We start from the raw sequence: 25415 nt of genomic DNA, 5'->3' as shown, positions 1-25415 counted from the left end.
TGAGGTCCTCCGACCCCGAAAGTTTTCGCCGTTCCGGTTTGGGGATGTGACAGATTGGTATCAGAGCATTGTTTATAGTGAACTAAGTATATAAAACCTTACATGATATACGACTATAAACACTATAGGGCCGAAGCGCTTTGAACTAAAAGTATACTTTTAAAAATATAAGTATTTTACAAGAAGTATACGAGTACGCATACACACTAGAAACAGTATCACAGTAAGCACTACATAAAGGTACTTAGGATGAGTTGGACACTACGGTTAACCTAGATAATTATGTAATCATATCCGAGATAAATATAACCTGATCAACTATATTTATCCGAGATATGACCAACATGTGTTTGGGAGTGACTGTGGGGTTGCGACAAGTCTAAAACTTACCAACGCTATATACAAAGGGAACCACTAGAATCAAACATAAAGTTAAAATACTATAGGAGTATTTTATGGCGCTATAGCACTATACAGATTCATTACAAGTATTACTAATTTTCACAATTGAAAATCTACTATTACTTGCTTATGTTGGTAAACCTCTATTGTAGATCGCTAATAGTACACTATGAAGTCAGGTTATAATGCGTTTAGGACTAAGATATATCTTGTTCAATATCACCTGACTCATTACCACTATAGAGGACTTATCGTCATTTCCTCTTGAATCTTTTTAGAAAAAGATGCCTCCAAAGAAATCCAACAGGAAGAAAAACAACACTTCGACAAATCCACCACCACCACCACCTCCTCAATACGACCCTGCTGTCTTCCAAGCAACAGTAACCGCCGTTGTGGCAGTTGCCATGTCACAGATTAATGCGAGCGGCAACAGTGGGTCGGGTAGTGGTGCAAATCCTTTAAATCAAGGAGATAGTTACGGGCACCCAAGGGAGTGCTCCTACAAGGATTTCACGAATGCTAAACCTAAGTCTTTTGATGGCACCGGAGATGTTATCGCCTTAACTCGTTGGATCGAAAAGACCGAATCAATCTTCGAGATCTGTACGCGCCCCGAGTCGAGCAACGTAAAATTTACAGCATGCACCTTCACTGATAGAGCACTAACTTGGTGGAACAGCCAAGTCAAATCCCTGACTCTACCGATAGCTAACGCTATGAGTTGGGACGATTTGAAAGATCTGATGCTCGCCGAATACTGCCCGAGGGGCGAGATGCAAAAACTAGAGTAGGAGCTCTGGAATATGAAGATGAAGGATTCTGATGTCGCTGCTTACACTGCTAGGTTCAGTGACCTGGCTCTTCTGTGTCCCGGGATGGTCACCCCGGAGAGCAAGAAGGTTGAAAGATACATATGGGGATTGACACCCCCAACTCAAGGGAACGTCTTAGCTGCCAAACCACTCACTTTTGATAGTGCCAAGCGTCTGGCACAGACATTAAGAGACCACGAAGATCGCCAAGATTGTATGCCAGCCGTTCCCGAACCACCGAAAGAAGGTATTGGAAAGAAGAAGTTTTGGAACAAACGCAAGGGCCAATCTTCGTAGGAGCCCTCCAAGAAACAGCAAACAGTGACAGTCCATGGTGCTACCCTTCCTGTTGTTGTTCCCACTACTCAAGCACCTACCAGTCGATATGTCGGAACCCTCCCGAGGTGCGAAAAATGCAATTTCCATCATCATGGACCTTGTCGGGAATTGCAATGCACTAGTTGTAACAGAAAAGGGCATACAGCCCGTTTCTGCAAGACGTCTGCACAGCCTAAAGCTCAGACTCCCGGAGCTGGAATAGGTCAGGCCTGTTATGGTTGTGGTGAGACCAGACACTACAAGAGAGACTGCCCGAAGGCAAGAAATGTTGGCAACACAGGAAGAGTGCTTGCCATGGGTCAGGAGGAGGCTGTAGCGGATCCCACCATAGTCACGGGTACGTTCCTCCTCGATAACTCTTATGCATGCATTCTCTTTGATAGTGGTGCGGAGAGGAGTTTTGTTAGCCATAAATTCAAACACTTACTCAAGCACAAACCACAAACACTAAATGAAACATTCACCATCGAGATGGCTAACGGGAAGAAAGAGAGCACTAACGACATAGTCATAGGTTGTACCCTCACTCTAAACGACTACTCTTACTCAATTCACCTTATGCCGGTCTCCATAAAACGCTTCGACGTTATTATCGGCATGGATTGGTTAAGTCCTAACCGTACTGATATCCTTTGTTATGAAAAAGCCATTCGTCTCAATCTGCCAAATGACGAAGCCCTCCTTATCTATGGCGACAAACTCAGCACGAACCTTCGCATCATCTCGTGCATCAAAGCTCAAAAATACCTGCGAAAGGAGTGTCACGCATTCCTAGCTCATGTAGTTAACGAAAAACAAGATGTTAAAGACCTCGAGAGCATCCCCGAAGTCTGTAACTTTCCTGATATCTTCCCCGAAGATCTTCCAGGAGTTCCTCCTAAACATCAAGTCGAGTTCCGAATCGACTTGATTCCTGGACTTACCCCCATAGCCAAATCCCCGTATCGTCTTGCACCAGCAGAGATGCAGGAATTATCCAGCCAATTAAACAAACTGCTCAGTAAAGGATTCATCAGACCGAGCTCTTCACCCTGAGGAGCACCGGTCTTGTTTGTGAAAAAGAAAGACTGATCGTTCTGCATGTGCATAAACTACTGCGAACTGAACAAGCTCAGTATTAAAAACCAATACCCTCTCCCCGCGAATAGATGACCTCTTCGATCAAATCCAAGGAGCCAGCTACTTCTCAAAGATAGACCTGGGATCGGGGTATCACCAGTTATGAGTCCATGAGAATGATGTTCCCAAAACAGCATTCCGAACTCATTATGGTCACTACGAGTTTGTAGTAATGCCCTTTGGTCTAACCAATGCACCCGCGGTATTCATGGATCTAATGAATCAGGTGTGCCGACCCTTCCTAGACAAATTCGTGATTGTATTCATAGATGATATACTTATCTATTCACGAAGCGAGGAAGAACATAGTCAGCACTTGAGACAAGTTCTAGAAACATTACAGGCAAAGAAGTTGTACGCAAAATTCTCAAAGTGCGAGTTTTGGATTAGGAAGGTAACTTTCCTTGGTCACGTGGTCAGCGAAGAAGGCATACACGTGGACCCTTCCAAAATTAAGGCAATCAAGAACTGGTCAGCACCGAGAATGCCCACAGAAATCCGTCAGTTCTTGGGTCTTGCTGTCCATTACCGCAGATTCATACAAAACTTCTCCAGAATCGCTAAACCTCTTACTACCCTGACTCAGAAGGGTGTAACTTTTAGTTGGGGAGAAAAACAAGACATTGCGTTCCAGACACTGAAGCAAGCCCTGTGCAGCACACCTATCTTGTCTCTTCCAGAAGGGACAGAGGATTTCGTTGTATATTACAATGCATCCAATCAGGGGCTAGGCTGTGTGCTTATGCAACGAAGAAAAGTTATTGCTTATGCCTCGAGACAGATTAAGGCACACGAAGTCAACTACACTACTCACGATCTTAAGTTGGGAGAAGTGGTCTTTGCACTAAAAATTTGAAGGCATTACCTTTATGGTACCAAGTGTACTATCTTCACCGACCACAAAAGCATTCAACACATCTTTGATCAAAAGGAACTTAACATGAGACAACGACGACGGGTAGAGTTGCTCAATGATTACGAATGCGAAATTCGCTATCATGTCGGTAAAGCCAATGTAGTAGCGGATGCCCTTAGTCGAAAGGAGTACTCAGGTCGTAGGGTGAAGGCACTAACTATGACAATCCATTCACATCTGTCCACACAAATCAAGGAGACTCAGTTAGAAGCCTTGAAGCCGGATAACATGGCAGATGAAGCTTTAAGAGGAATGGAGAAGAACTTAGAAATCAATGGTGACGGAGTTCTTTACTTCATGAATCGAATCTGGACACCGAAGTTTGGTGGCTATAGAGACGTTGTCATGAATGAAGCCTATAAGACTCGATATTCCATTCATCTAGGTGCAGATAAGATGTATCTGGATCTCAAGAAAATTTATTGGTGGCCAAACATGAAAGCAGAGATTGCTACCTACATGGGCAAGTGCCTAACTTCTGCCAAGGTTAAGGTAGAATATTAAAAGCCCTCAGGTTTACTTCAACAGCCAGAAATACCTGAGTGGAAGTGGGAGCGGATTACAATGGACTTCATAACCAAGTTACCCAAGACTACGGGTGGTCATGACACTATTTGGGTAATCGTTGACAGATTAACCAAGTCCGCCCACTTCCTGCCAATCAAAGAAACAGACAAGATAGAGAAGCTGACCAGAACTTACATCCGGGAGATAGTAAGACTGCACGGTGTGCCCATATCTATCATATCGGATAGAGATGGTACATTCACCTCGCGATTTTGGCAGTCACCTCAGAAGGCTCTTGGAACTAGGCTGGACATGAGTACAACCTACCATCCACAAACCGACGGGCAGAGTGAGAGAACCATACAAACCCTAGAAGACATGCTGAGAGCATGTGTGATTGACTTTGGTAAAGCATGGGATACCCATTTGCCACTAGTCGAGTTTTCATACAACAATAGTTATTACTCTAGCATCAAGGTTGCCCCGTTCGAAGCCCTGTATTGCCGCAAGTGCAGATCCCCTCTATGCTAGGCTGAAGTAGGAGACACGCAACTAGCTAGAGGCCAAGTTCCTGATAGCACTCTCACTGGCCCGGAGATTATTCGAGAAACCACAGAAAAGATCGTACGACTCCGAGAACGGTTGAAAGCCTCAAGAGATAGAAAAAAGAGCTACGCAGAAAAGAGGCAAAAACCCTTGGAATTCTAGGTGGGTGGCCGTGTCCTGTTAAAGGTCTCACATTGGAAGGGCATGATATGCTTCGGAAAGCGCGGAAAACTAAATCCAAGATACATCGGGTCATTCGAGATCCTTGCTAGAATCGGCCCAGTAGCATACAAACTCCGTCTACCGCAAGAACTTAACAACGTATACCCTGTCTTCCATGTGTCAAATCTAAAGAAGTGTCTATCCGACGAAACTCTTGTGATTCCACTCGATGAAATAGAGATAAATGAGAGCCTTAACTTCGTGGAAGAACCAGTAGAGATCATGGATACGGAAGTCAAACGAACGAAACAAAGTCGCATACCGATAGTGAAGGTTCGATGGAATGCCAAGCGGGGACCAGAATTCACTTGGGAGCGAGAAGACCAGATGCAACAAAAGTACCCGCATCTTTTCCCTAGTTCATGATGTATTCGTTATAGCAAGAATTTCGGGATGAAATTCCCTCTAACGGGGGATAATGTAACAACCCGTTATTTCATGTCAATAAAACTCTAGACTCCAAGCATATTCAAGTAAAAGCTCGCCACATATATTGTAGATATAGGAACTCTAAATTCCTCGAGTGCATGTTCATTTAACTTATATACAAGTTTATGGGAAAAACCATGTTGAAGTAAAAGGGTATAAGCTTAATACTTAACATAGGATAATACTAAAACAAATCAAACTTACACTAGTGTTAAATAAGGGGCTATACTTGAATTACTTAAAGGTTTATAAGGGGTTGAAATGTGTTTACGGTTTTGGGATTGCCCAAACCGTAAACACATGCTTTATGAAGGAAAAGCAAACTATAAAAACCCTAAAGGGTGTAAACCCAAACCGTGAACACCTTAAATGGTGAAAAGCAAATCCGAAAACACCCCTATACTTGTAAGCCTTAACCGTAAACCCTTTTCACCATGACTAAAATCCGAAAACTCAATTTCCTTTTGAATCAAGACCGTAAACACCCCCTTCTAGAAGCTCTAAGACCATAAACACCCCTATATATATATATATATATATATATATATATATATATATATATATATATATATATATATATATATATATATGTGTGTGTGTGTGTGTGTGTGTGTGTGTGTGTGTGTTTTGGGCGAGAACACTTTCATTTCACTCATTTTCATCCGTAAACACCCCCAAAATCCTCTCAATTTCCATCCGTGAACAACCCCATTTTCTCTCAATCTTCAAGCGTTTACGTCCAGATTCCTTCAAATCTTCATTTTTTTCATCAAGAACATTCAAACCCACCTTCAAATCTTCATGTGATCTTCAAATCTTCATAATTTCTCAAGATCCAACCGTGAACTCATTATTCCAACCGTAAACCCATTTTTGCCAACCGTAAACACCTTGCAACCATTCCAAATAATTTCCAATTAATTTGTATGTATTCCTTACATAATTAAATTATTATTTAACCTTCATTTAAATTAATATTCTTATTAATTTAAATACGACGTCGAATACAAATATTTTAGGATAACGTTATTTCGCACGTACGCTAGCCCGAGGATCGTCTCTACCGCTTCGTTATCCCAGACTCGAACACGCAACAGAGGTGAGTTCATACCCCTACATTTTCAATGTTTTTAATATTTTAGGGGGGATACAAGTTAAAACACAAGGAATTTTGTGTTTATTCAAACATTTTTAAATAATTTTAAAACCTTTGCAATTGTTTCAAACCGAGTATTCGCTACAGTTCCTAAAAGTATTTCATATATTTTTAACCCTTTTGTAATATGTCGAGAATAAGGGTAAATTGATTTTATACAAATAAATTGCAAATGTTTACATTGTACTAAAGGACATTACAGTTAGACTATAATCAATATAGTTTGAGATTCACTACACTATTGTGCTAAGTACAATACACGGAACAAGAACATACAATCAAAACTATAATAGGTATAGTTTGGGGAACACTGCTCTAATACATTGATACAAGTATACACTATTAAAATAATTATTTAAGTATAATTATTTTACACTACAAGGTACATTAATACAAGACAATACATACAGTTTTTAATATCAGAAAACATTACAACACTACAATACTACACGTAACTAGTTAATACAGGGTTGTGAGGCACTACTTCACTAGTATCTTTCAGGGTACGGAACTAAAGTCTATATATTATAACCAGAGTCTCTTGGAGGGAGAGCGTGAGATTTATGTATAGATCTATACGGGACTGACAATCCCACACCTCGACTGTTAGCTACAGTCAGGTCGGCAGGCCTGGGGTGACAAATGTCATAACTTTCAGACGCCTGAAGAACGTCGTAGAGGCCACTAGGTCATATCAAGCATGGTTATATGAAACTTACAACAGTATAACTAACACATATGTTTACGGGATTAACACTACTTCAATGATGTTATTTTATTTAAAAAAATTACAGTACTCTATGATACACTACTTTACACTACAGCTGGGAGTGACCAGGCATTCATACAAGGTTTTCATACAAACACTACAATGATACACTACAACTGGTAGTATCCATATATTTATACAAGAGTTTTCGTACAAATACCGTTACAATACACTATTTTCTTGTACTAAGTACACCAGTACAGTATACATTTTTAAGGAACATACATGACCACATTACATTCACTATAGAAAATATTGGATTTTCTGAAGAATCATACTAGCATTTTCAAAGTACAAAGACGAGTTTTCCATCACTAAAACATGCTTATGAACTCACCAACTTAAATGTTGATACACTTTCAAAATCACTTGTATTCTCAGGGAACCGGTAAGACAGGTACACCCGCAGGTTTTTGAGAAGACGGAGCTTTTAGAGTCGCGTCTTTTATGCTTTTGTTATACATTTTGTTGTCATACAAACTATGTATTGAACAGATGTAAATACTTTACCTTATCAATTTAATGGTTGTGTTTGCTTTGATTCCTATTATACAATTGTTGTGACACTGTACATGATGTCAACCGCCCCCGAACGTTTCCGCCGTTCCGGTTTAGGGGTGTGACAGTAGACTTCGACAAAGCTTTCGATTCTATCAACTGGAACTATCTTTTATCGGTTATGAAACAAATGGGGTTTGGCGATAAGTGGCTTTTCTGGATCAAGGGTTATCTCTTATCTTCTCGAGCTTCTACTATCCTTCTCAATGGCTCGACCACTAAAGAGTTCCCGATCTCTAAGGGGGTTCGTCAAGGGGATCCTCTCTCACCATTCTTGTTTATAATTGTCATGGAGGGTTTAAATGTGGCCATGCATTCCGCTTGTGATGATTATCTTTTTCAAGGTTTTTGGTATTGGAGTTTCGGATAATGAGATTGCCAGTTGTGCTAGAATTCTCGGTTGTGAGGCGGCTTCTTTTCCATTCAAGTATCTTGGAGTCGCGGTTGGGGCCAATATGTCTCTCAAAAAGAATTGGCAACCCGTCATCGATCGTATGCATAAATAGCTTTCGAATTGGAAAGCTAAGATGTTATCCTTCGGTGGGCGGTTAACTTTAGTCAAGTCGGTGTTGGGAAGTCTCCCTCTTTTTTATTTTTCCTTGTACAAGGCTCCGGTCGCTATCATTGATACTCTTGAGAAATTAAGAAGGCGTTTTTATGGGGTGGAAGTGACGAGAAACAAAAAATAAATTGGGTAGCTTGGAAGATTGTGCTTGTGCCAAAATCTGACGAGGGGCTTGGGGTAGGTTCTCTTGCTTCGCTTAATTGGGCTCTTCTTGCAAATTGGTTGTGGAGGTTTAAAAAAGAAAACAATTCCTTATGGCGGCGCGTGGTTTGTGGTATTCGTAACTGTGGAAGGAAATCTGCTTCATCTTGGGCTAAGAAGTCTCTTCCAAGCACTTGGAGTAGTATTGTAAAAATCATACCGACGCTTAACAGTCTCGGCATTGAGCTTTCCCAAATTTTTGAATTTCAAGTTGGGGATGGGGCGAGCACTCTTTTCTGGCTCGATGATTGGTTAGGGGTTGGAAGCTTGGCAACTAAATTTTCTTCTTTATGTGCGTTAGACAGGAGGAAGTCATGTTTCATTGATGACAGGTGGAATAATGGCAGCTTCTCGTGGGCTTCGAAAAGACGTCTTAATTGTCCGCAGGAAATGTTGGAGTTGAATTTTGTTGTGAAATTGGTTAACCAAGTGGTTAGGTCTAATGGACCTGATACTTGGAATCCAAAGATGTCGGTGGATGGCAAGTTTCTCGTGAGCGATCTTAGAAGCGTTACTGATATTAAAAAAAAAAAAAAAAAATGACCATGCCGGTAAGTAATCTCACTGTTTGGTTTCATCTGGTCCATATTAAATGTATTGGGTTCATGTGGAAGGCTTGTCTGGGGCGTATTCCCACAGCGGCGGCTCTTTCCAGGAGAGGTATCAATGTTCCCTCTTCTTCTTGTCAAATGTGGTGTAATGGTGTAGATAATGTGGATCATATTCTCCTGGAGTGTCCTATTGCGTTTGATGCTCTAGATTGGATTTTCAATTGGTGTGGTATCTCCTCTCATAGATTCTTGTCGATCTCTGATTTTGTGAACTTCGCGGCCAACCGGGAAATTGTCCTAAAAAGAAGAAAATCTTTCTAGCTATTTGCTATGGTTACTTGTGGTGTGCTTGGAAGAATGATGTTTGGTTTAACAACATGCGCGTGAATTCCTCTAAGCTGGCGGATAATATGATTTCTTTGGTTTTTAGTTGGATGAAGCATAGGGGTAATTTTAGTAATTGCAAATTTGAAGTTTGGATTGTTTCCCCCTTTAATATTATGTAAGTTGTTTTCTTTTTGTCCGGTCTTCTTCTTTTAAGCCATGGCTTTATATAAATTCCGTCGTTTCCAAAAAAAAAAAGAAGTAACATACATAGGTTATAAAAACATATAAAGATTATTTTCTTTTAAATATTCATTCTCATAAACCGATATGCATTGTTATTTATAATTATTCGTAATCCTACTCTAAATTATGTCTTGTTATAGTTATTGATGTTTTAAAGAACAATGTTATAACCATGTATGTGTTCGTTGTTGTATGACTATTTGTGTTTGCACGTGATGTAATTGTGTTTGTGTGTATTTGTGGCTTTGTCGTGTGTGTATGGATGTGTATATGTGGTATAAAAAATGTACATTTTTTTATCTCTCACACACACAAAGTATTGCTTAAACTCCCCCACAAAACATGGACTTACAACTATCGTTATCACACAACTCGTAGATCATCATAAGATACAACATACTGAAACGTTTTAGGACATGTTCTATTGCATATGTGCCTTTGGCCTCATTTGAAGTTTCTTGGATAACTAATAGAAAATTAATTATATCAGCTCACTTATTGTTAGCTTTTTGCCTCACTAACATGTATCCGTTGGCACACATGTCGGTGGTCATTTATGTGACATGGTCGCTATTCAAGGCTCGATTATCAACATCTGCCTACCTACCCCATCTCATTCCTGGTGTTGGTGTTATTGCTATTGTGTATATATACAAGTTTATCTCCATAGCTGAATGCACGAAATTGCGGTAATTGCACTCTTTGAAGACATAATAGGATTCCTACACTTTGCTAAAAGACAAAACATGAGTCCCCTATATTGTGGTGACATGATTGAATGATCAAGAGTTTGACAATTCTCTTACAGGAAGGGATGGCACAACGGTTAAGATTTTTAAAAATGGATTTTGCACCTTATTTCCAAATATTGCACTTGCTTTTCAGAAACAATTCCCACTCTATTTAAACACGTTTTAAATAATGTCTTTGAAATTATAAAACCATTTTGAACTTTGTGAAAAACAAGTTTTTGTTCGTTTGTTTGTTTTAGTTTGACGTTTGATGCAAAACATGCAATTGTATCAAATATATAAAGAAGAATAGCATAAAAGCCCTTAAGTTGGACAAAAATATACGGTTTTATCCTTTTACGGATTTTAACATTTCTGCAAGTTTACCCTTTAAACCGAAATGATTTCGTCAAACTTAAGGGTTTTAATGAACTAGAAAGTCAAACTTAAGGGCTTTTATGAACAAGGAAAAAGAGTAAAACCCAACATTTATGCCACACATAAAGGTTTTAATAAGCCAGAAATATAAGGTAGATTTGAAAAAATAAAAATTGCACACATCCGGCTTTAGTGAACCTAAAATCCGTAAAAGGGTAAATTTGTACTTTTCTGCCAAACTTAAGGCCTTTTATGTCTAGATTAACTGTCACCAGCCTAGTAAAGGTCAAACTTATACTTCAAGAAGTGGATTCATTACAAAAATGCTAACATGGTGGTTGTTTGAACTTTGAAAATGTTAACACAGGCACCAGATATATACCAATTGAAAAGGGTTTTGCTCAAAGGTAACAAAAAGAGTTTCAAGGGTAGACACATAAGAATTTGTCATTCCCAAAAGAACAAAGGCACCATTTGATGCAACATCAAAACTATAATGTAAATGGCCATCAAGTGACCAAAAGATACAAAGTAACATCTAAAAGCAGATTATAATAACTGTTCTAATACTAAATCACAATTAGTAAACGAGATCATCCATATAGATTCAATTTTTGACTTTAGATAGCATTGAGAAGGATTAATTTCAAGCAGCAGAAAGTAGGAGAAAACACAAGATATAATCCAGTCAAATTTACAGATTCAATCCGAAATTGCAGATAGTGTGCACAGAAAGTAGGAGAAAACATAAGGTATAATCCAGTCAAATTTACAGATTCAATCCGAAATTGCAGAGTGTGTCATAGACAAAAAGAATTACTACAAACCATGAAACTTTCACTTACCCACGGGCTTTAAGATCTGCAAGGCGCCTGGAAAGGTCATCCTCCTCAACCTTCTCAGTGTTCTTGGTTGGCACTGCGTGAGCAGCAGGTTGTGGCAAGCCCACAGACACCTCCAGACCATAATCATCCGCAACTTGCTGCATCAAGCTGTTGACCTCTCCTTCTGGAGTCGAAAGAGAAGTGCTTCCAGCCATCGAGCTCTCCATGAACTCCGCCTGTACTTCCATATTCACAAACTGGCGTTCAAACTGGTCCATGGTCTCAGACATCTTCTGTAAGTTACCCGTGGCTAGGGTTGACTCGAGAGACTTGACGATCGATCCCATAGACTTGCTGATCGTTGTCATCTTGGCCTGCGTATCGAGCCTTGCGACGACTGCATCAAGACGTGAGGATAAACGAAGGTAATTCATCTGTTCGCTACGCTTACGGATCGCGTTTTCGGCGTAGATCCGGGCTCCGTCCATATTACCTTTCTCGATCGCTTTCTTGACTTTAAGTTTCTCGGACTTCTCGTCTTTCTCGCACTTTCTTGCTTGACGTTGGAGGCTCTTGGCGGTGAACTTGAGCTCCATGATCTGGTTCATTAATTTCTCAGCTTGCCCCATGATTTTTCGTTAATCTGTTGAGAATCAGAAGAAGTTGATAAAGAGGTGGTTAACTCGATCGTTGAATTGAATCTGATGATTGCTTGTAAAGCCCTCTTTTGAGCTAGGGTTTGAATGTGTAGCAATTTTCTTCGGTCTTCGATAGGGGGTTTTGCTTTTTGTAGGAACGGGATCGGGTAGCGTAAACGAATGACCGTTGCTCTTGTGGGTCCCGATATCACACGCTCTAATCCGTGTGTGATAAATTGTTATACGATGTCGACAATGAATGAGTTTTAGGGATAACGATTAAACTAATATATATATATATATATATATATATATATATATATATATATATATATATATATATATATATATATATATATATGTGTGTGTGTGTGTGTGTGTGTGCGCGCGTGCAGGGGAAATATGTGCGGGTGCTCAAAACTCGAGATACTGCCCGGGCTTAAAGACTTGAACCACTTGCCTGCGTTTTCTGTTAAGGTGCAGGGGAAATATGTGCAGGTGAAGCGACGATCCATCTTAAGAGATGTCATCGTCCACTCGTAGTTGTCGATGTGGTCATCTGGGTCTGTAGTGTCGTCGTACTTTGGCATGTTTGGTATCATCGCAGTGTGCGGAATCTCGTACTGCAACCGTTCATGGTTGAAATTGGAGCTTGCGCTGCGCATGGGGTTGTCCATGTATGAGTACGACATATCACCATAAGCCATGTGTTGCTGCATCTGGTAGGGCTCGCGTACATCTACTTATGCATGGCCACCGACGAGATGTTCGGTTGATACTGATGTAGGTTTGGCGGCAATCTAAAGTGATGGATTGTGTATTGCCCTGCCGAGGGAGCCATATATGGGCTTGATCCTACGTGTTGTTGCGTATACAGATTGAGCGTTTGGGCGGCTGCCATGAGGGGGTTGAATTCAGATGCTACTGAGAACTGAACACTGGATCCATATGAACTAGATCCCTGACTGGTCGAGGTCTACACGCTTGTTACTTGCGGCCGAGACAGTACAGGGAATGAACCTAGGGTCTGTTGTACATGATGGTTGAAGATCGGTGGTTGTTGTACGAATAGCGGAACATGAGGCAAAACTACCATGGTGGCGTATGGGTGGACCATCGGGGGATATTGTGGTTGCGGCTGAATATTATGAGGGATCCATGTTCCGGTGCCCGAAGTGTGCGAGAAGGATTGTTGTTTCGAAACAGGGATCTCTGCTTGTTGTGTTGCGATAATCTGTGGAGTTGTGGTTACGATTGCTACGTGTGGAGGTGTACTAGTTGTTGGGCGTCATAGGTTGGCTATGTAAGTTGCCGCCGTTTTCAACTGTAGAAATAGATGGTGTCTGTGAGACTAGTGTGCGGTTTGAAACGTGTTCTTCCTGAACGGAAGTTTGCCCTCCATCTAGTGATTGCATTGGATGTAGCGGACTTCTCTCCGCTGTTCCTAATGTCACTGGGATGTCGTCTGCCATCGTTGCTTTCTGGGTTTGCTTCGTGGATGTATCGTTCTAGAGATACGCCCGGATGGCGCCAAATGCTGTGATATATCAAAGATGGTTGAGTTGAGATTGTAGATGAGATCCGTGCAGATTTCTTCTCCTGATATCAGAGTGAAAAAGAGAGAGACGATCGTTAGTCAAGGTCCGGGAGGAATTTCCGGGACGAAGCTCCGAAGATAAAGTTAGTATGAGGTCTGAGAGAGATAAGAGTAAATCACAAGAAAAAGAGTTTCGTCCCCTTCTTCATGGGGAAGAAGGATCCTTTTATACCTGTTTGAGAGGCGTGTGCCCTTCAACTGATTATGTTGAGCATTCCCTCGTGGGGTGTGACGTGGCAGACCCATATTGGAGGATCCTCTGTCACGTCTTTTTGCCTCATCCTCTCATTGGCTAGAGGGGGATCTTTTAATTATTATGAGGATCGTGACTATCGTCAGATGGGCAAGTGGAACTCTCTGATTGGTCCACGTTTGTCGGGGGTGTAATTCCTTGGAGGAGAGGTTAAGGCGTGGTTCTGCACCTTAGTCGCCACACCAGTGATCTTCGCGTTGGCGAAGGCCCGACCTTGGCCTCAGACTGGGTCTGACTGGGTTCTGACCAGGCCAAGCTCGGCGTTAGTTTGAATTCTCTTTTTTTGACGTTCTCCCTGAGGGATACGTTAACAATTACCGAGCGGGGCTCGATGCCGGGCGGGACCCGATGTCGGACGGGGCCCGATGACCGCGTAGGGCCTGATGATAGGGCGGGGCTCATTACGTGTTATTTGTATGTATGGTATGTGGTATTTTGGGGAACTCACTAATCTTTGTGCTTACGGTTTTCAGTTTATGTTTCAGGTGATTCGGTTTTCAAAAAAAAATGGAAGAGCTTGGAATGATTGCAGGGCACACACACATGTTTCCGCATTTTGTGATCTACTCTGATTTAATGATGTTTTGCTAAATCTTGACTACCTTGATTTTATGAAAATGATATGTATTAACGATTTATTAATTTAAAAATGAAATTTTATGTCATTATTTTGGACGTTACATTTTTTAAGAACAAACCACAAATGAAAAATATATGGAACACTTTTTTTTTTAATTCATTCCATTTAATATCACAAAACTGAAATTATTAGCAGAAACACTTATTCGAGTAACGAAAGCTAACGCCACTGATGAAGGGAAATTCAGGTCGTTACAAGTTGCAAGTTCATTTGCAGTTAGTTGGTACAAGCTTGTTAGTGTAAAAATGAATTAATTGGTCATTTGAAAAAGCAATCTTATCAAATACAAATCTAGATGAAAAACTCAACAATGTCTCAGACTTTTGTGAATCTAATGGTTGGTAAACATGGTTTTTAAATAATTTATGTATTTTTGTCTCATCTTCTTCAAGAAAACAAACATAAGTGGTAAGATAAGTAAAAACAAAATGATCTACACAAGCAAAAAAAAAAAAAAAACACAAAGTCAAAACAAAAACACTTTGTATGCAAACTTATAAAAGGTCTGATTGCACATCCTCAACGAACTATAAAATGTATTTTACATGTATGTATACATGTAAACATAGTTACTAATAGTTCATACAAAGTAACCAACCAAGAAGTATAGTAGCACAAATGTGAAAATATTATGTTATTGCTTGTGATGCAAAGATGAAGCACAAATGAAAATGTATAAAACAATGGTGAACACAGTTAATATGAAGAAACCAACGATGAAGTACAATAGCACAAATATGAAAATATTATGTTATTATCTATGATGCAAAGATGAAGCAGAAATGAAAAATGTATAAAACAATGTTGAAACACAATTAACTGCAAAAAAAAAAAAAAAAAAAAAAAAAAAAAAAAAATCGAGAGGTTTACTTGTCAACGGAGACGATATAACAAAATATTACAAAAATGGTTAATCACATATGAAGTACGGTAGCACAACAATGATGATCGATAGATGGAATCGATGATCAATGTTCTAAATAACGTAAGGCGTGGCTTGACGGCAAGGTAAAAGTTAAGCCATGACAAGCCTTGGCGAGCCATGACGTTTTTCAAGGCGTGACTATTTTATACATATTAAAAGAGATAAATCATATAATTATTGATTTTTATCAAGTATATCAAGTTTTTAGAATTGTTATATTAGTATTTAATATAAAAAGTTAACAAAAATTCAATTATTTTACGTCCGATAAAAAAAATCAAAAAAAAAAAACAAAAAAAACCCGCGCCTTGAAAAAAACTCGCGTCATATCGCGATAAGGCGCGCCTTGACACGTTATTTGGACGTCACGCTTAACAAACCCGCCTTGGACGTTTTCGTAACGGCTACACCACGCCTCGCGCCATGACACGCCTTGAGGCGCGCCATGGCACGTTTTTTAGAACCATGATAATGATTGAGATGGTAATAATGATCGAGAGATATATAATTGATGGGAGCATGTAATCATAGAAAAGATAATGAAAACAACATAGATGATTGTTTTTTATTTCAATATCTTGTACATAATGGGAGGTCAAATTTGTCATAAAAAAAATATATGAAATTTAAAATAGATTTTTGATGCACGGAGAAAGAATTAGAAATTATTCAAATACATTTATAATTATAGAAATCTGATTTAATTCATTTGGAAAACCAAACATGTTGGTAAGCAAAACATGTTTTGCGCTAGATTTTAGTTTTCAATTCTTTTTAATTCCTTAGGAATCATGTGAAATAGGTGAGCACATAACATTTTATTTTTTTAAGACAAATTTTAGAAATGATCAATATGACATGAAGGTATATTAATCAATGCATAAAAAATAATCCCTACTTTTAACATAGTTAGTTATAACAATCATTTTTACAAAAATTCTTAAACGAGAAATTAAATATCCTTCTACATTTTCTTCCGTTTTGGGCGTGTTTGCTATGAAGCGTTTGAGGGTTTCTAGCCAGGACCGTGCCAAACATATTTTAGGCCCAGGGCGAAAGAAAAAAGTAGACCCTTAAAATACACAAATGTCATCAAGTTTTTTATAATAACTCAATAATTGAAAGAAAATTACTTGTACTATCTTCTAAATATAACAATTTCCATAAAAAATTTGGACCCCTTTAAAAGTTGGGCCCTGGACGGTCGCCCCTATCGCCGACCCTCTGGGACGGGCCTGCTTCTAGCTTCTAGCGTTTGACAAAACGCTCCGTTTTGAACCGAAAGCCTCATTCGACACTACAAACTTATAGCGTTTAGTTTAAACAAAACGCTCCAAATCCAAATGTTACTTCATGTAGCGTTTAACAAAACGCTACAAGCTATCCGCTACCAGTTAATTTTGCCGAACACGCCATTTATCTTTCTATCCATGTAAAATGGTGACATGTGTCCTATTTGGATAATATTATCATTAATTTAAGACATTTGTCATCATTTCAAATGAGTATATATATATATATATATATATATATATATATATATATATATATATATATATATAAAGATATTTAATTTCTTTTCTTAAACTTAAAGACCATATTTACAAAAAAATTCATTACCAATTGCCAAAAACACGTACCGTTTATATAATTATGTCCAAATATAAAAATCAAATTAAACTACTTTTGGTATACTAGGACTAGTTTTGTAATGGGAAAATGACTTATATGGGTAACTATGTTTTAAAATCGTTCAAAAAATACCATTCAAGTTTGGTGTGTCCAAAAAACATCATCCAAGTAAAGCATTTGTACAAAAAAACACCAACAAAGTACATTTTTTGTTCAAATTTGACCTTGTGGTAACCGGCAATTACCGGTAAAAAATAAGTAAAGGAAAAAAAAACAAGAGGAAATGACTCAAAAGGGTAACTATGTTTCAAAATCGTTCAAAAAACACCATCCAAGTTTGGTATGTTCAAAAAACACCATCCAAGTAAACTTTTTGTAAAAAAAACACCAACAAACTATATGTTTTGTTCAAATATTACCCACCGATAACTGGCTCTTACATGTTAAATGATTACTTGGCTTAACTATTATGACATGGTATAATAATTATTAACAAAACAATAAATGATATATTCCTCCTTTAAAAATCGATTTAGGGTTTCTTCATGAACGAATGACTTCTTCTTCTCCTATGATTGCTCTTCTTCTTCTAAAGTGATGATCTCGCACGCAAGTCCAAAACCCTAATTCTTGACTTAAGGCAAAAAGGGCTCCTTTACCCCTGCCTCAATGGGCCCCATTTATTATCCGGTCTACAGACACGCACGTCTCTTGTCATTTCCTTGTTATTTTATTGTTTCGTACCATTTCTTTTGCATGTTTCTTGGCATATGGTTCTGATACTTGTGTACGATGTATTCAAATTTATATTCGTTCGTAACAAGTCGTGGTGTCTATAATGCCCGTTCGTAACAAGTTATGGCCTTCAGAAGATTGGCGGTTCTTGACCCTAGTCGAGTACGTTGGGCGTACGCTAGGAGTACATCGGGCGTACTGGCTCGACATCCGGATCGCAGAGGCTTCAACATATGTTGGGCATATGCATGGACTTGTTTAAGTTAGGGCTCGGGCCCACCTGATTGTAGCAGGTCATTTTTTTGGGCTTAAGGCCATGTTGGGGGTTCTTGGGCCATATTGGGCCTTAGAGGCCTTGTAGTTGGGCTTAGATGCCTTTTTGTACTTTTTATGGATTTGGGCCTTAGGGGGAGGTACCATTGAGGCAGGGGTAACGGAGCCCTTTTTGCCTTAAGTCAATAATTAGGGTTTTGGACTTGAGTTCGAGATCATCACTTTAGAAGAAGAAGAAGAAGAGCAATCATAGGAGAAGAAGAAGTCATTCGTTTATGAAGAAACCCTAAATCGATTTTTAAAGGAGGAATAAATCATTTATTGTTTTGTCAATAATTATTATGTCATGTCATAATAGTTAAACCAAGTTATCATTTAACCTGTAAGAGCCAGTTACCGGTGGGTAATATTTGAACAAAACATATAGTTTGTTGGTGTTTTTTGTACAAAAAATTTACTTGGATGATGTTTTTTGAACATACCAAACTTGGCTGGTGTTTATTGAACGATTTTGAATCATTTCCTCTTGTATTTTTCCTTTATTTATTTTTTACCGGTAATTGCCGGTTACCACAAGGTCGAATTTGAACAATGAACGTATTTCCTTGGTGTTTTTTGTACAAATGCTTTACTTGGATGATGTTTTTTAAACACACCAAACTTGAATGATATTTTTTGAACGATTTTGAAACATAGTTACCCATATAAGTCATTTTCCCTTTTGTAATTTACTCTTAATAATTAATCGTTTCCAAATATTCATTCAAAACAGAATCTCTCATGATTCTTATGACTATAATTTGAAAACCGCTAAATTGACGCTATTTTGATATTTGATTGTAACTCTGAAGGAAGGAATCCAAATTTCAAAAAAATCAAGTTCGCCGGAAAATCCACTCAGCCTGCGCCGGTAACCAATCCCCTGACAGTTTTCGGCCACTTGCCATTTTATCCGAGGAACCTTGTATTCCTATCATCTGATTTTGATCGGAATAAATGTTTTCATGGTCCCAATCTCTCTGCATTTCGTATTTTCAGATATGGAAAACAAGGAATGGCGTTGCAATCGATGTATGCACATCGATAGTCGTGCGACATTTGTCTTTCAGCTGAATTCATGACGACTTCATCGTTTTAAGTTCATCTTCATTGAGTACAAGTCGGCGCCGATTGGGTCATACAAACCCACGTGGCAACTCATTCCTTAATCTCAATGCGCCATCACACCCCTAAATCTCGATTTCACAGACACCTGTCTTTGATTTTTTGTCTATTCTTTTTCTCCTCCTTTTCGAATCCCTTTCTATTGCGTTACAGCGGAAACACATTTTCAATTCCGAAAAAACCCCTAAATATGACCTAGTCGGCATGTTTAAAACGATGATCCTGATGATATCGTTTCCATTTTCTTTAATCCTTTTTTTTTTTGTAGGAGTTAGGTTTTTGTAAGAATTCGTGTTTTTGATTCACAAATAACAAATTTCCGAAGGGATTTTCTTGTTTTCAGGGATTTCTTGGAGATTCCGAAATGGAGACATTAAAGGGGAAACAAGCCGCTTTTGAAATAGGGGTTGTTATTCATAAGAGGGTAGTAGACGATATTGGGGACAGCTATGGTTATGATTGTGATGAAGTTCTTGTTTATGAATTTCAAAAAGTTGGTCTAATTGTTGATAGAGTTGCTGGCCTTCACGATGAATTCCTCAAGGTTCATTCCTCCACATTCATTTCAAAAACATGCATAGTTTTCATCGAACGTATATGATTCTTTTCTTATACATTATGATAGAAAACCCAAGCAAATCCAGCATCTTCTAAATTGAATTTCAAAACCCTATTAAAACCCTTTCAACATGTTCTCTTTTTCAGTTAGCAGCGCCGGTGGAGGTTTTAGGTCAGGCAGCCGCTGAGTTACATTTGAAGAAGAGAACTCATATAGGTGACGACACACACGATAATCCTACTCTCCCCTTTATCTTCCTGTATTTCTTCCTTCTTCTTCATGTAGTTTTGTTGCAGGTGTGGATTTACAATTCGAATGGGATGAATCCGAGGCTTTTATCAAACAAGCAGATGGTTCGCTATTCAGTTGGTGTGAACGTTTTCGCTGCTACAATCACATGATATATGGAATCGTAAGTTCATATCTACTCTTTCACATTTTCACTATAAGTCGCTGAAATCAAACACTGAAATTGACAGGTTAACAATGGCGAATCTGCTGTAGTTTTAAAATTTAATGGCAGAAAATTTAATTGGGAACCTGGTGAATCTCTTATGTGGAAATTGGAGACAGAAGCCATTGTTAAAGAAGTCTTTCCTCTTCATGGTATGTTGACTAACTCTTTTCTTCTTTTTTTCACAATCTAGTTTTGTAATTAACATTGATTTTGTTTCATAGATGAAACAAAGAGAAAACAGCTTTTGAAACGTTGGGCATTAAACTTATGGGACCTTACAAATCAACCTATTGATGAGATCTATGCCTACTATGGAACAAAGGTAAATAGGGGTTGATGTTTTATATAATTATATATATATATTGCCTATTTTATTAATGTTTATATTGATTGCTTATCTTATATATAGATTGCAACATATTTTGCTTTTCTTGGAATGTACACAAAATGGTTGCTATTCCCTGCAGTGTTTGGGCTTATATTGCAATTGGTTGATTTTGGGTATGTCACTTTCTTTTGTGGTTTTTTCTTCTCTTCTCTCTCTAAAGTGACTGAATAAATCTTCTGAACGAGACCAAAAGACCATTTTACCCTTACATTCCAAAAACTCATTAAGTAAAAAAGAAACAACTCAATCAGTTAACAACAGTCATCTGAATCTTTAATTATTCTCTATTTTCTTTTCAGATCCTTGCAGTTATTCGTGCTACCCTTTTTCTTTATATGCATAATTTCATGGGCAGTTTTATTTTTCCAATTCTGGAAGCGAAAAAACTCTACCCTTTTAGCCAGGTAATTTATATAACATCTTTGTGTTTTACTTTTAGATAATAAATAATGTTATTTTACCTATTCTTAAATCTTTTTTTTCCCTGATTTTATAGGTGGCAAATTAGTTATTCAGCTGGATCAGAGTCTGCTTACAAATACATGGACACAGAGTGGAGTTCCTTTCATTCATCAGCAGCTTCAGCTAAAAAATGGGGGGAGAATAAAGGAAAAGAAAATGAAAAATTTCAAAGAGAAGAATGGTTTGGGAGAATGATGAGATTTAGAAATGATGCAATTATTATTCTGAGTATCATATGCCTTCAACTTCCATTTGAATTAGCATATGCACATTTGTATGAAAGCATCGGATCTGATGTTGTAAAGTGAGTACTTTTTTTTTCTTTTTACAATTACATGATCTTTAAAAAGAATATTTGTTAATATAATTATATAAGTTTATAATAAATTGTTTATATTTCAGGTTTGGGTTGACTGCAGGGTACCTGTTTGCTATCCAGTATTTTACACAAATTGGAGGGAAAGTGTCTGTGAAGTTAATTAAAGATGAAAAGAACAAGTGTTCTGAATATAGAGCTAATAGTTTGGTTTATAAGGTCATTAGCAAAATTCTTATTTGTAAATTTAACTTTTTTTTTTTTTTTTTTTTTATATATATAAATTTAATCTCTGATAAATCATAATGCAGGTTTTTGGTCTCTACTTTATGCAATCATACATTGGAATACTTTATCATGCAGTTCTACATCGAAACTTCATGACACTTCGACAAGTTATAATTCAACGTTTAATCATATCAGAGGTAATAAAATTTTATAAAAGTGTAGTGACATTTTCTTAAATGTACAATTTTTTTAATTTTTAAAAAGTGTTTGATCCAAAAATGTTCTCTAGGTGTTGGAGAATCTGATGGAGAATTCTCTGCCTTATGTCAAATACAGTTATAGAAAATACAGAGCTATTCGGTAAGTCTTATTTTTATTTTTTTTTAAATTATATTGAGTGTCGAATAATTAATAAATGCTGACTCATCATTTGTGAAGTCACAAGAGAAAACGGGAGAAAGGGTATGCAGGTGGAAAACATATTTTCAATTCAAGAGTAGAAAAAGAGTACTTTAAGCCTGTATATGCTGCAAGTATTGGTGATGAACTTGAAGATGGGCTCTTTGATGGTAATATATAAATTTATTTATTCATTTTTCCAAAATATAACATAATATAAAAACTACACAAATATTGCACAGATTTTCTGGAGTTGGCTTTGCAATTTGGAATGATTATGATGTTTGCTTGTGCTTTTCCTCCTGCATTTGCTTTTGCTGCATTGGTAAATAAAACACCTTTTTCTTCTTCCAAATAAAATATTATTTCATTGGCAATTTAACATAAAAAGTCTTGTCATGTTTTTGTGTCATAAAGAACAATATTACAGAAATCAGAGCAGATGCTTTAAAGATTCTTGTCATGTTTAGAAGACCAGTTCCACGAGTTGATGCCACAATAGGCGCTTGGCTTAACATATTTCAGGTCATAATTCTTTCTACAATTTATATAAACAAAAAAAAAAATGTTTTTTTAATTTAATTTTAAATTTTTTTAAATTTTCAGTTTCTGATAGTGGTATCGATATGCACAAATTGCGCGCTTTTAGTATGTTTATATGATAGGGAAGGAAAATGGAACATCTCTCCAGGACTTGCAGCCATTCTAATAATGGAACATGTCCTACTCCTTATAAAGTTTGGTTTTTCAAGGATTGTACCCGAGGTATTACTATTTTATTTGATTTTTTTTTTTAATTAGTTGAATTATATTTTTATAAAAATGAAAATGTTTTTGGTAGGAACCGGATTGGGTGAAAGCAAACCGAATGAAGAACGCGACACACGCACAAAACATGTGTTCTAAGCAACTTTTGAGAAATATTTCTGGTGGTAGAGGGATGTTGGTGAAGGCTAATTGTAATTGATTTTTTCGATTGTTGTTTGATACTAGAAAAAGAATTTATGTATATAATTATTATTATACACCCATTTTTGGATTAGTTTGTTCTTTTCTTTTTGTTTATAAAGTTTGTTTTATGAATGAATTAATCAAATCAATATAGAGCTCAACAAAAAAATCTTGATTCCATTGAAAAATATATATACCGATTGGAGTAATTACATGTATGTAAATGCAACACAAGTATGATGTTGTTATGGAGTTGAGTTGGTGACGTGGCGGCTACCGAAGCGATCGCTGACCTGGCGGGCGTATCGAACGACTGCTTTGGCCCATTTCTGGATTCCTAATTTGAATTTTGTTGAATCGAGTCTTGAGAGGGATTTGATTCCTGGGTCTATTGATATCTCCATGAAGGAGGAGAAGCATCGGTTGTATTGTGGTCTCTTTGGGGTTTCTGGTGGCACAGCCATGGTGGTGGTGGAAGGTGGTGAGTTTTCAGTGGTGGTGATTTGTTGTTCCATGATCGGAAATGGAGGTGGGTGTATATGGATGGGCCTACGGGTGGTTTGGTTTATAAAGGGTTGAATTTCTTGGAGAGTACTTGTTAACATCATAACATGGGATGGAGTTGTTGAAACGTGTAGGTAAGGACTTCGTTGACTATTGACTTTTCAAGATGTTTTTTTTTTTTTTTTTTTTTTGGCATATTTAGTCCCTGGTTTAATTAAATTACTTGAGAAGAGGTTAATCCAACCCAAAATTAGTTGGTTTGGTTGGAATTTTCAATCTATGTAAAGTTGAATGGGTCACATGTTTAACCTGTTTTAATTTAGTTTTAGCTTGATAGTATGTTTAGATATAATTATTTTATATTTGTTTAATATTTCACTGATTAAAAATCAAACTATACAATATTATAGTATTTTGAGTGAGTTTGAACACGTATATAACTGCTCCCAAAATTGGAGTGAAACGAACAAGTGTTGGCGAATTCGAGTTTTGGGATGTGACTAACGACATGTAACAACTCCTAAAATATATTTAAATTTTGCCATGAACTTTTGATGTGTCGTTAATAGATAAAACATTATTATTTAAATACATCTTTTTTTTTTTGTCTAGGGATTCGTTCTTTACATACTTGCACAACATAGTCATTGGTGGAATTAGATTTGATACATCAAGTTTTTGTATTTTTTTATAATGTTTGTTTTTGGAGTTCTTGTTATTTTTCAAAAAGAAAAAAAATGCCATGGTTGATAAAATGGAATTGAAACAACGAACGTATATTTTGGACACAGGTCGTGAATTGCATTTAAACTGACAACAGTTAGAATATAGGAATTGGTTTATCATACAAATTAATTTATTATTGTAATGATACGATATAACTATAAGTCTATAATCAAATTGCTATAAAATAAAGACAAATAATTTCTTTAAAAATAATAAAGAAAAGTATGAGTGATTTAACAAGTAATAAGATTCTTGCTAAAAACTAAAAAGTAAAACCACGGATTCCAGGTGTGGAGTTGGTAATTTTCCAGATGAAGATGATCACATATTGCTTTGTGAGGAATTGCGCATGACATTTTCGTGTCTGCGCACAAAGCTTTTGACGGCCCTCCAAATGCCACTGTAGCTATCAATTTATTCGAAACGCTTTTTTCCAAAATATCCTCGTCGTACGGATGTTAATGGCCGAGTCATAATAATTTTTCTAAGGATAATTACTAATCTAGTCAAATTAAGGAAGTGATTATCAAATTTTAGCCAAAAATTAGTAAATGTTCAAATATAGTCCACGAAACCGTAGGTTTCTAAAATCGTCTACTGTTTCGCCATAATTTTTCATTTGTAAGCTACAAAACCGTAGGTTTTGGGAAACCTACGGTTTCCTCTCGGTTGAGCTACGGTATCCCAAACCGTAGCCTACGGTTTTAGGGGAAAATAAGGTTTTTTTTTTTTTTTTTTTTGTTTAGTCTACTGTTTTAGGGGTTTCGTCTACTGTTTTGTGAAAAAACCTACGCTTTTAATTTTTTTTAAATTTTTTTTTATAAGATGTAGAATTATTTTGTTAAAAATTTTTAAGAATTCAAAACATTAGGCTTTAAAAAAAAAAAACCGTATTCTTTTTGTGATATAGAGTATTAAAAAGATTGTTTATAAGATGTAGAATTATTTTAACAATTATATTGTTTATAAA

The 25415-nt window shown here is 37.3% G+C and overlaps 2 protein-coding genes across 3 annotated transcripts; one reads left to right on the top strand and one right to left on the bottom strand.

Moving 5' to 3' along the window:
- Positions 1 to 11435: 11435 nt before the first annotated feature.
- VPS46.2 (SNF7 family protein) lies at positions 11436 to 12446 on the bottom strand. The gene has a single exon (XM_079044990.1). The coding sequence runs from the start codon at positions 12225 to 12227 to the stop codon at positions 11616 to 11618; it is 612 nt and encodes a 203-aa protein (XP_078901116.1). The 5' UTR covers positions 12228 to 12446; the 3' UTR covers positions 11436 to 11615.
- A 6636-nt stretch (positions 12447 to 19082) lies between these two features.
- Positions 19083 to 23306, top strand: LOC145108008 (anoctamin-like protein). 2 transcript variants are annotated; one of them, XM_079044989.1, is made up of 17 exons: positions 19083 to 19201; positions 19799 to 19999; positions 20161 to 20230; positions 20311 to 20426; positions 20494 to 20620; positions 20693 to 20793; positions 20881 to 20972; positions 21159 to 21263; positions 21356 to 21625; positions 21724 to 21856; positions 21949 to 22062; positions 22155 to 22225; positions 22304 to 22434; positions 22507 to 22589; positions 22682 to 22789; positions 22871 to 23029; positions 23106 to 23306. In XM_079044989.1, exons 2-17 carry the CDS (start codon positions 19820 to 19822, stop codon positions 23229 to 23231), a joined length of 1986 nt encoding a protein of 661 aa, XP_078901115.1. In that variant the 5' UTR covers positions 19083 to 19201; positions 19799 to 19819; the 3' UTR covers positions 23232 to 23306. The 2 variants fall into 2 exon arrangements, with proteins under 2 accessions (XP_078901115.1, XP_078901113.1); XM_079044987.1 differs by having other exon boundaries at positions 19085 to 19201; positions 19330 to 19999.
- Positions 23307 to 25415: the final 2109 nt, after the last annotated feature.

Source organism: Lactuca virosa, chromosome 4, assembly GCF_052849685.1.
Source record: "Lactuca virosa cultivar CGN04683 chromosome 4, Lactuca_virosa_CGN04683_v6, whole genome shotgun sequence".
Taxonomy (NCBI): Eukaryota; Viridiplantae; Streptophyta; class Magnoliopsida; order Asterales; family Asteraceae; genus Lactuca; species Lactuca virosa.
The sequence above is the reverse complement of the archived record's forward strand: the minus strand, read 5'-3'. Positions and strand labels throughout refer to the sequence as shown.

What these genes read in the sequence shown, in the direction of transcription:
- VPS46.2 (XM_079044990.1), bottom strand. Translation starts at nt 12,227, where the DNA reads ATGGGGCAAGCTGAGAAATTAATGAACCAGATCATGGAGCTCAAGTTC.
- LOC145108008 (XM_079044989.1), top strand. Translation starts at nt 19,820, where the DNA reads ATGGAGACATTAAAGGGGAAACAAGCCGCTTTTGAAATAGGGGTTGTT. An exon ending in AACGTTTAATCATATCAGAG is followed by an intron (nt 22,063 to 22,154) that starts GTAATAAAATTT and finishes AATGTTCTCTAG; the next exon opens with GTGTTGGAGAATCTGATGGA. An exon ending in CATTTGCTTTTGCTGCATTG is followed by an intron (nt 22,590 to 22,681) that starts GTAAATAAAACA and finishes TGTGTCATAAAG; the next exon opens with AACAATATTACAGAAATCAG.